The 9989-nt window shown below is 41.0% G+C and overlaps 1 protein-coding gene across 2 annotated transcripts; it reads right to left on the bottom strand.

The window, feature by feature from the left end:
- Positions 1 to 20: 20 nt before the first annotated feature.
- fam118b (family with sequence similarity 118 member B) lies at positions 21 to 9220 on the bottom strand. Of its 2 annotated transcripts, none has more exons than XM_051957740.1 (8): positions 8613 to 9220; positions 7938 to 8027; positions 7426 to 7735; positions 3095 to 3322; positions 2244 to 2372; positions 1747 to 2044; positions 1169 to 1234; positions 21 to 881 (listed from the first exon to the last, which is right to left on the bottom strand). In XM_051957740.1, the coding sequence occupies exons 2-8, from the start codon at positions 8018 to 8020 to the stop codon at positions 868 to 870; spliced, it is 1128 nt and encodes a 375-aa protein (XP_051813700.1). In that variant the 5' UTR covers positions 8021 to 8027; positions 8613 to 9220; the 3' UTR covers positions 21 to 867. The 2 variants fall into 2 exon arrangements, with proteins under 2 accessions (XP_051813700.1, XP_022055355.1); XM_022199663.2 differs by having other exon boundaries at positions 7426 to 7678; positions 8613 to 9210.
- Between the last annotated feature and the right edge of the window lie 769 nt (positions 9221 to 9989).

Raw genomic sequence — 9989 nt, 5'->3', positions numbered from 1 at the left:
GCATACATGACAAGAGGACAAATGGGATAACAAAAGCTTTATTTTGAAAATAGTACTTATAAATACTATATCAGAAAACACATGCAAGTATTAAAAATACAAAAAAAAACAAGGCTTACAAAGAACATAAGTTTTATTTTCAGCACAGGAGTGGCAAAGAGATTGCTACTGGCAGGGAAATACTCTGTTGTGAAAACATAACTCTTCTGAACTTACATATTACGACAGAATCATCACGTTAATCGATTTACCACCTATGACTTAAGAGGATGATTTCCACCCATCCTTTTCCCCACCCAGTAGTGTGCAAAACAAGTTTTCCTGGTTGCAGGGTTGAGCGTGACTGATTCAAGCCTTCAACACAAGACCGTTTTCAGTAAAGAGCATGTGATGTGCGTTATAGCTTTGCACCTACAACCTTTTTTTTTTTTTTCAGGGCATGTAGGTCAATGTGTAGTGCTATGTTCACATCTAAACGGCACAGTCAACTTCTGTCAGTGGATTCAGGTCTATCTTTTTGTCAAGCTGAAGTGAGAACGTACCATTCCATGATCTGCACACTTTCAAAGTGGCGTTCAGCTTCCTAAACGTTGAGGTTTCATCAACAACTTCTAAATAGCGGATGACGGAGGCTGTGAGGTTGGGGGTTGGCATTGATTGTCTAAACTTCTTTCCCTTTTGAATAAAAGCTAAATAAAATGAAAAGTGAATAAAATGGTCATTTGAAAAAATACTGACAGCTTTCAGGCCTCCCGTGGATTCTTAAATCCAGTCAATAAAATCAGACTTGAGTACCACTCAGAGCAGACCGGTCTCTCAGTGGAGCTGTGGAGGAAAATGACCGATACTGATCCGACTGTGTGCCTGTCAAGAATGATAGTCTGGGGCAAAAAGAAAAGGAAGGTCTTAAGTGAAAGTTGAAAAATAAAGAGCATCAACTGAAATGTTGCCACTGATAATATTAGTACTGCAAAGTCAGGAGGATCTTTCCGTAAAGAAAAACCAGCAGTTCGTTTGTCACTGAAAATCAAGAACAGGCTTGAATTTTCTATCTACCAGCATGCAGTAAGAAAATAAGAGTCTTGGACATGGTTTTGTTATGTTATTCTGAAAATGTCTCTTGCAAGTGGCCATTGCTTGAAGTCAAAGAGAAGCATTCGGTCCTAACCTTGAAGGAGGCTTTTCTGTGTGTTAAAGCCATTCTGCTGCTCCTCTCCATTTTGTGAGGGAGACCCTGTGGATGAAGACAAAAACAGGAAATGATAAAAAGCACAAGCACCTCCTCTGAGAAGTACAATCTAGAAAGTTTACCAGGTTGGTTGAACTAAAATTTACTAAAAACTAAGAGACACTGACAGAAGACCTATTTTCTGAAAGCAGGACAACTGACTGCAGTCTAAGCCCTGAATCAAACAGACAACAAGACAGATTAACTTGGTTTTAGTCCCTGTTTCCAAGCTTCTAATGCTTCAAATCTGGTTCAACCTGTGTTATAAGGTATCCACCAAACAGAAACACGTCCTACTTTTCTTGGCTCGCTTTCTAGAACACACTGAAAGCCAAATACTGTTTGTAAATAAGTACTGGTCATACTCAGAAGAGATGCAATCCTACATTACTAAACTGCACTTACATCTTTCCAAATCGTGCCAGGCTGCTTGACACGTGGCATACAGCTGATGCAAATAAACCCTACTGCAAATGTAAATGACCACAAAAAGCTGAAGCGAAACTGCCTCTCCTTACCCCAGCCGTTAGTAGACACATCACGGTTGCAGATCTCATTGGCCAGCCTCTCAAAGTACTCGGGTAGGTCGCCGTACTCGTCTCCATAGGAGATGACCTTGATGCCCTTGTCCAGCATGTTGTCGCGCAGCTTCTTGAACTCGCCCACATCCTCCCGTCGCACAAGCATGAAGTGTTCCAGGTCCGATTTGTGTTTGACTGCTTCCAAAAACAAAGCCTGGAAGGTGGTGTCGTCCACCGTGCGCCCGCAGCCGAGGAACACAAATGATTTGGTTTCGTACAGCTTCTGGATCTCACGCTGTTGAAATCACAGATAATGAGAGTTACTACATTAAAGTAACGGCAACATTTTCTAATGAACCAGAGCAAGACAAGAGTCAAAGCGGCAGTCTTTTTCTAATAACTGTACCTCGATGTAGCATTGCAACGTACTAAACGCTTTACAAATGTAAACACTAAGTAGAACGATCATAAATCAATAATGAGTTAGCGCTCACCATAACCTCAGTGTTTCTTAGTACGTTCTGATAGCCAGCAGGGTGCAGCACGATACCACTGGGGTTAGTGTAAACACCGTGGATATGCAGAACACTTAACCTCCGTTTCTCCTGAGCCCACTCCAACACCTAGACACACACACACACACACACACATTTAACAGTCCATTGCACAAAATCCTGTTCTGACTGGGAAGGGAGTAAAATCACTGAACAGCAGTAAGAGGATATTAGCCCTGATGGAGACGAGGCATAAATACCAGGACTGAGAGGCAAAGCAACGAGTCTCTCAGAAAACTCTGATCAATTCTCGTGAATCTGTGGTCCGTTCAACAACTTTAAACTTTAAACAACCTCGGCCTCAAAGATCTGTAGATGAAATTTCATGGAGAACCGGTTCACCAGTGAAACAAACCTACAGTATGCGTACGAGGAAAACGCATGCTTCCTCTTCAGGTCAGTCTTAAACCAAAAGCAAATATTGTTCCATCTATAAAATTCGACACCAGCTGAGTAATGGCTGGAACGTTAACTTCCCTCCACCTGTCAGAGACAAAGGGCTCTTTCAGGTTGAAGTGTTATCTGTTTTCCTCCCAAATCAGCCAATGAGGAACTCGGCTGAAAAGCAATGTCGTAAATGGAACTCTTGACAATTCAGTGAGTGAGTACAATGTAGGGCAATTTAGATACAAAATTGTCAGGATTTTTAAAGCTACAGTTTGGCCTAACAAAAACAACTTACTTCAGCACGTGCTTTAGAGACCTTTGCACTTCTTTGACAAAAAGCTGACAACATGTATTATGACAGGCAAGACCAATCAATAGCGTAACACAATCCAAGCGTTGTTTACCTTCTTCTCATCTGTCAGGTCTAAGGACTCCAGCTTGGTGCCCTGATGAGCTGCATAGATCTCCAACAGGTTGTCGAAGTTAGTAGTGAGGACCAGAGCACCGCTTTCCATTAACTGCAGCACTGACCGCAGCAGATGTTTCCCCGCATGCTCCATCTTGCACTCCAAATCGTCAAACACTTCATACAGACAGTCTTTGAAGAATGTGGATCGCACATTGCCTGTTCTCTGTATATATAAAAAATAATAATAATAATAATAACAAAATGACTAAGAAAATATTCTGGTGACATACAACTGCTTTGAGGGCCTGAACTGTCCATTTGAATGTACAAGGACAAGTCATGGTGATACTACAGCAGGAAACACTTTGATGGATAGCTGACTTACACAGCACTTTCTGATACGACAGTAATGATTCTTGCATTACTTAATACCCTCTAGACACATACCTGCTGAATGTTGACAGTCAATCTTCCGCTATGCTACTGTGAATTTACCCCTGAGCTGCCCCATATTCACTGCAAATGGAACGTTTGACTTGCTTGAACATGAATATAATCACTATATTAGCTGCAGTATTTTATGGTAAAAAAAAAATCTAAGATATCAACAGGCCACTGGTCAAATTACTGCAGCTGCGGTGTGAAGTACACTTCCTCTAACACACAACAAGCAGCCAGTGGCTTAAAATAAGCGCGTGCATTTGAGCCTACGCTGAGCAACAGCTGAGTGTTAATGTTTCTTTACTCTGAAATTAGACCATCAAGTGCAGTTTCTTCTAAGAAACAGACAGAAAGAAATAGATCCAGATTTTATTTCCTTTATATAATACTAAAGCATGAATGGATTTATTTCCCAAACAGGACTCCTACTTGTACATAGAGCTAGTAGAAAGATGCCTGGTTATGATCCCTAAATCAGTACCCTAGGACTCAAACTTGAGTAGAAATGGCTCACATAGTCATCTACTTTATCCCTTTGACATGACAAAAAAGGCTCTAAGCATGCTTCTAGTTCTTTTCTTTAACATGCTTTCCACAAGACTTCCCTTGGTATTCCCCTTCACAGAAATTCCACTTCAGCTTGCATCTTAGGTGGAGCAGCGAAGTGTGCCGGTTTTCAAAACATCCGCTCAAGGGCAACTTTACTCACTACTGTATCAAACACTCCATTCCTGCGTCTGATCCTGTCCCCAGCTCTTCAAGAAGCAACACGCACTCTACCCCAGTGCGCTGAGAGATCATGAAGCTGTGACTACACGGTCTAAATCTCATTCTTACCTGGCAGGGCCTGTCACACAAAGGAGAAAAAAATAAAAAGGCAGGAGGAGTCGGGCATCTAAGAATAGATGATGCAGTGACCAAGGTGATCCTAGCACAAGGAAATGCTCCGCTGACTTCCATAGATTACAGCTCTAATGGGCTAAACAGCGGGAGTCCTTTCCACAGGAAGAAGCTCATTATCCACATCTAGCGTCTACAGCACCATTCCTGATCACGGTGTCCTTGGATGGTTGCAGGACTTATGTAATGAGCAACTGAGGCACACGTAAACAACTGTGCTTCTAAATATCGATCTTAAATGAATTAACTGCTTTTATTAGAAATACAGCAGCCTGCTTAACTTTTCCCATAGACATTTACAACGGTCATTTCTACACTGATAACTGAATTGGAGTAGCCTGATTTTGCAGTAGCATCTTCCTGAGAGGATAATAGAGGGTGGATTACAGCAAATTGCACGGTCTATCTTAAGTATGTATTAAGATTCTGACTAAAGATACATTTCCATTCTGACCAAAATGACTAGCAACAGATGACTGAATGTTTCCTCTACTTGCCCGGTGAAAAAAACAAACTGTTTACATGCCCTGCCTGAATTGAGCAAACAGAATAGTCAGCAAACTTGTAATTACCCTTGTTGTTGCCAAAGTTGAAGGTGTGACAGGGTTTATGGCAAAGCAATTCCTCTGAGTTTTAACTTCAGATTGCCCTCATTAGTTCTACTCCACCTCATTATAGACCACAGTGACCTAGCAGATACACAAATCCATGAAAGTAGGTTAAACTCTCTCAGCACACCGTTATTAGCCTGAACTGGAAAGAAGGCAGGTCTCTCACATACAGGTCAACAATCATAATGAGGCTCCTATTTGAGCTGGAATTAAATTTGGTTTTGGGGAGCGTTATGATTCCCAACTTGGACACATTCCTTCTCTTGGATCAAAGAGACAGCAAAACAACAAGTACGGTACATCAACTCAGATCTAGAGCTAACTTGCAAGCTCAACTGAGTGCCACAAGGGAAAGTATTTGCATAAGGGTTTTGCGGCACACGCTCGCATTCTTTACTGTAACTTACTGTATGCTCGGGTGGTGCTTTAGCTGTGTCTGAATGGAAAATCTGGGCTGGGGAGGGGGTGCTGGTTCCCATTATTCTATGCTTGTTTTTTTCCTCAGCATGCTAGACCCTGCTGTGTCTAGCCAATAGGGGTGGGCTGGTGTCTGCACGACTGTGGATTGAAATAAACACGACGGATAAAAAGCCATAAAAGCGCTGTTTGTTCCCTTTGTTCCAACAGGCTGAGGGCTGAAACAAAGCGTGTTTTATCAATGTCAAAGGTGCGATGAGACATGACTAACACAGGAGGCAAACGGAATTAAGACTCCCATCTGCCAACCCCGCGCCAGACCAGACTGGTTCAATACGACGAGGACTGAGTCAGATCTGAAAAATGTTTTCGTCCACCAAATTTTTCAGAATTCATTTGTAACAATCCAAATGGTGTTTGAAGATGCAGAGTTCAGTCACAAAGGGGAATAATGGTTTTCTAACTTACAATTTGCCATTAATTTTGAAGAAACTGTTAAAGAAATGTTGCCTCTATCATCACTGAGCCTACAAAACCTTGTGAGAGATGGCAATGCCCTAGGAAAAGATCTTGTTATGACTGTGTGGTTTTGTGGGATTTCCTGGCAGTTTGGGTGGCCTTGATTGGTTCCTCATACTTCAAGGTGGTATTGACTGTTATATTACTGCAATTAAAACAACGCATTCTGTTTTAAGCTGTCATTATCGTTAAAGACCCCCTCCTGTGAAAATCTGCTTTTTTATTTTTAACCTTGTAAAAAATGCCCATATGGTGTTTTTGATAAGCAGGAAGATACGTCATGAGAAAAACAAAAAGTCAAAAACATGGCTAAGTATTTCAACCTTGAAACTTCAGCTTATCAACAACAGTAGCAAAAAGATAGATTCAGACATCTGGGTTTTCATAGACAATAAACCTTAGCAACCAGTCCATCAGGGTCAGTTTCTGGTTATATTCTGGTCACATATTGCAATTTGCCACTGTGTAGAGGAAAGCAGTTTTACAGAGAGCAAAGCTGGTGAGCTTGAGATGCAGCAAGCAATGGAGGGATAAGAGAAGAGGGAGGGAGAAACTTAGATCTGCAAATTCCAGAGGACGTAAAGGTGTAAAAAGTCACACTTAAGCCATTTTAAGGCTAGAAAGGACTATTTTAATGGAAATACAACTTGTAAATCTGGAACTTTAATACACAGAGATGTGTTTGTAGGGGCCTACTCAGTAACAGCAGAGGGACTTTCAATTTAAAAATGAACTCACTCATGAATATGATGTGTTTGCGATGACTTTTTTAGAACAGAGGTTTTCTCTTCCTCGTCATCACCTGCAAGATTTTCTCGATAATGACTTCTTTATATGCTTCTTGTTTATACCGTTATTCCTCTCCCCATCTACTGTGCCTTCACATAGTGCCTCAAAAATGATTGCAGATGCAACTTCAAGGAGAAATGAAGAATGATTGTATCTCTTGATATGAACTCACTTATGTTGTAATTTCTGTATTTTGACACATACAATTTACCTAGACGTTTAACTACAAAAACTAAATAGGAGAACCACTTACAAATTGGCAGTACTTCACTAAACACAGCTTTTGAATGCTTAAATGTGTTTTCTTAAACACCAGTATATGACAGATGGAAAACAAAGCCTGTTTATTGTGTGTGTAATTAGTTCCACATTGACTGATTAAAGTGTTTGTCTGTATTAACCAAAATGTATTCCGAAACCAAGCCTCACAAACAAGTCTTATGTCATTAGTTATAGGATGTTAAATGAGATAAGGCTAAGATGTCTTAGGTCAATCCATGGAAGGTGAAGTCTGCCCCCAGCTGAGGAAAGGACAGTGAGCTGGATACCAGGCGGTATCAGCTGATACTGGTCTAACACGTGCTTATGCATGTGCATCAGGGTGCTGTAGGAAAGAAAGGAAAGGAAAAACAGGCTTAAGCAGTCTTACCGGGGAAAGTTTCTGAATGAGGTCATGGGCCACATGCACCAAATTCTTATCTTCCTGCATGTGCTTCTGGAAACGCCGACTCTCCTCCTCTTCTAGCAGGTCAAAGTCGTTGGCTGCATCAAGCAAGGCCTGAATGAGGCCTTTCCAGGACCGGAGTGCAGGAACCTGAGGGGCCACTGCAGAGCTTACCCCCGTCCCAATCACCAGGACAAGCTCAGGGGCTCGCTTAGTCTTCAGGCTGGGCAGCAGTTTCCTTTGGGGCAGGCAGAGATTGAGTGATGACAGGTCCAAGGATGGTGCTTCCCAAACCCTTCCGACAGCATGAAGGTCAAACAAACCATTTTCAAGCATGCAAATATGCAGTGTTAAACTAAAACCTACCTTTATTTAGGACTGGTTAAAAAAAATAGGAACTCAAGAAAACAGATAACAAAATCAGTCCTGCTGGCAAACCTGATGAGTGAGTTATCGGCACAGAGTACAACTGGTTTCGAAGCAGCATATGGGCTTACCTGGGCTTTTTGGCGTTCGAGTCAGCATCCTGAGAATCAGCTGCAGGTCGCTTCTCAGTTTTCACTGCTACAACAGAGGCCATTCAGCTCCTGTAACAGAAACATGCTCAACAGTATGTTACTTTAATGGAGTATATTAAATGATGACTAGTTTGGCAAACGCAACAATACAGCCGTTCTGGATATCAAAGGATATCACTGGCATCTGTTTGTTGACAGTGAGTCACTTAAGATGGTTCATTACTGACAACCTGAGTACATCTGAATCATACAGGTAATACTGATGTGTCTCTCCTAGTGCCCTGTAAAATAAATGTTGCTTCATGTTGCCCTACCTACTACTGCTATTACTCAGAAAACGAGGAAATACTTTAGTATTTCCTTCTGGCAACACTTTACATGATGACATATGCTACAGTAAAGCAACTGTACTTGGAAGCTGAGAAGTGAAGCAAGGTAGTTCTTGTTTAAATAACTAACGTTTCCCAATTAAATCACTGTGTAATTAGTCAAACTGCACAGCCATATATAATATGAAGTTAGCATTAATATCTTAAATCCAGTACAGGAGCTCACATTAATTTCTGAGTGGACGATAGAAAATGTGTTAAAACGTTACTTCATAAGCTAACTTGTACGTGAAACGTTTACTAACATTACAATCAGGTGACTTACCTTGGTACAGGTGAGGTTATGTCCAGTGTTTAGTGCTGCTGAAGTGGAAGTCCTTTAAATTTCAAGTCAAAGTCGGTCCTGTGTTAACGTGAGCGCCGCTCAGCGACTTAGAAATCGGGTTGAGTCCGGAGCTTTAAGCTTTTGGATGGTGTTGATGCTAACCTGGTAAGTTCACGTCAGCGTCTGGACAGTTATCCACCAGACAAAGGACACCACACAAAGCTCAACTAACGCTAACTAACAACTAGCTAGCGCTTCGCTAAACCTAGTTTGTTTGTGCTTTAAGCTAAATTGTTACCTCGAAGGTTGTTAAAAGCCAGGGATAGCATGTGTTCTACGTGTCATGCTGACGGCAGAGCAATTGAAGCGGTGTATACCCGTTGTTAATCAATATGTACAGTTATTCACCAGAAACACTGTCTACCGTTGCTGCTGTCCAACACATTGCCGTCTGTGTATGGAAGTTTAGTGAAGCCGTTGAAGTCGCCGCCTGCGGTGATGTTCGCCGGGTCTTATGACACGTTCAATGTTGCTTGAATAGATACTCCTACGGCGTGGCATGTTTGATAACAAACTCACTGATAGTCACTGACATTGTTCATTTAAACTGAAGAGAATAACTACCCATGACATACACATCAGAAATTGTACTTTTTTTGTTTTATTCAGGCTATATCAGTGTCGAGCTTATTTCAGAACCGCTAATCCCTGAAAGTTTGACAGTGGACGTAATGTGTTTTTCTTAAATAACATATATTGTCTTACTATTTGAAGATGATATTGTGCATATGGTTTTCACTTATACACAACTACACAACGTACATAAAATACCACTTTGTTTTATTTAAAAAGCTAAACAGAAAAGGGCTTATTTACATTTCCAAAGCTATGAAGTTGGGATATACTAAGAGCATTTGAAAGCAACAGAGGCCAGACCCTTTCTGTTATGTAAAACTGGGCAGGAGACCAGACATCAAACTACAGCCAGCACAGTATGAGACTGTCTAAACTGTTTACTGCATCTGTGATACTTGCACTAAATTATTAAAGAAAGTACTGTACAAATTGCAGCTTCTTGGAAGCACTGCGACGTTATTTCTCACTTCTATTTGCGTCATCTGTTGTATCAGATATGTCACATCATTTAGAAATGAATAAATCTGTGGTTGCTTTACAGCTCACATGATTAAACAATATTTAATTTTTAGAAATCTAAACTCTCAGCAAGGCTTAATACATGTTTTCTTTTACGTCTTTATGTAAACCTCCCAGCTTTCATAACTGACAATAATGCAATGCATTGATTTTGAAAGACACAAAATGCAGGTTTATGGCCTGTGTATCCCCACTACATCCATGGTATTTCCTCCATCATTT

This window comes from Acanthochromis polyacanthus, chromosome 13, assembly GCF_021347895.1.
Source record: "Acanthochromis polyacanthus isolate Apoly-LR-REF ecotype Palm Island chromosome 13, KAUST_Apoly_ChrSc, whole genome shotgun sequence".
Taxonomy (NCBI): Eukaryota; Metazoa; Chordata; class Actinopteri; family Pomacentridae; genus Acanthochromis; species Acanthochromis polyacanthus.
This window is presented reverse-complemented; position numbering and strand designations above follow the sequence as displayed.

Excerpts from the sequence above, each read along its gene's own strand:
- fam118b (XM_051957740.1), bottom strand. The coding sequence starts at position 8,020 with ATGGCCTCTGTTGTAGCAGTGAAAACTGAGAAGCGACCTGCAGCTGAT. Across the intron at positions 3,323-7,425 it reads TCATTCAGAAACTTTCCCCG|AGAACAGGCAATGTGCGATC; the intron begins GTAAGACTGCTT and ends TTATATATACAG. Across the intron at positions 2,373-3,094 it reads ACCTGACAGATGAGAAGAAG|GTGTTGGAGTGGGCTCAGGA; the intron begins GTAAACAACGCT and ends GTGTGTGTCTAG.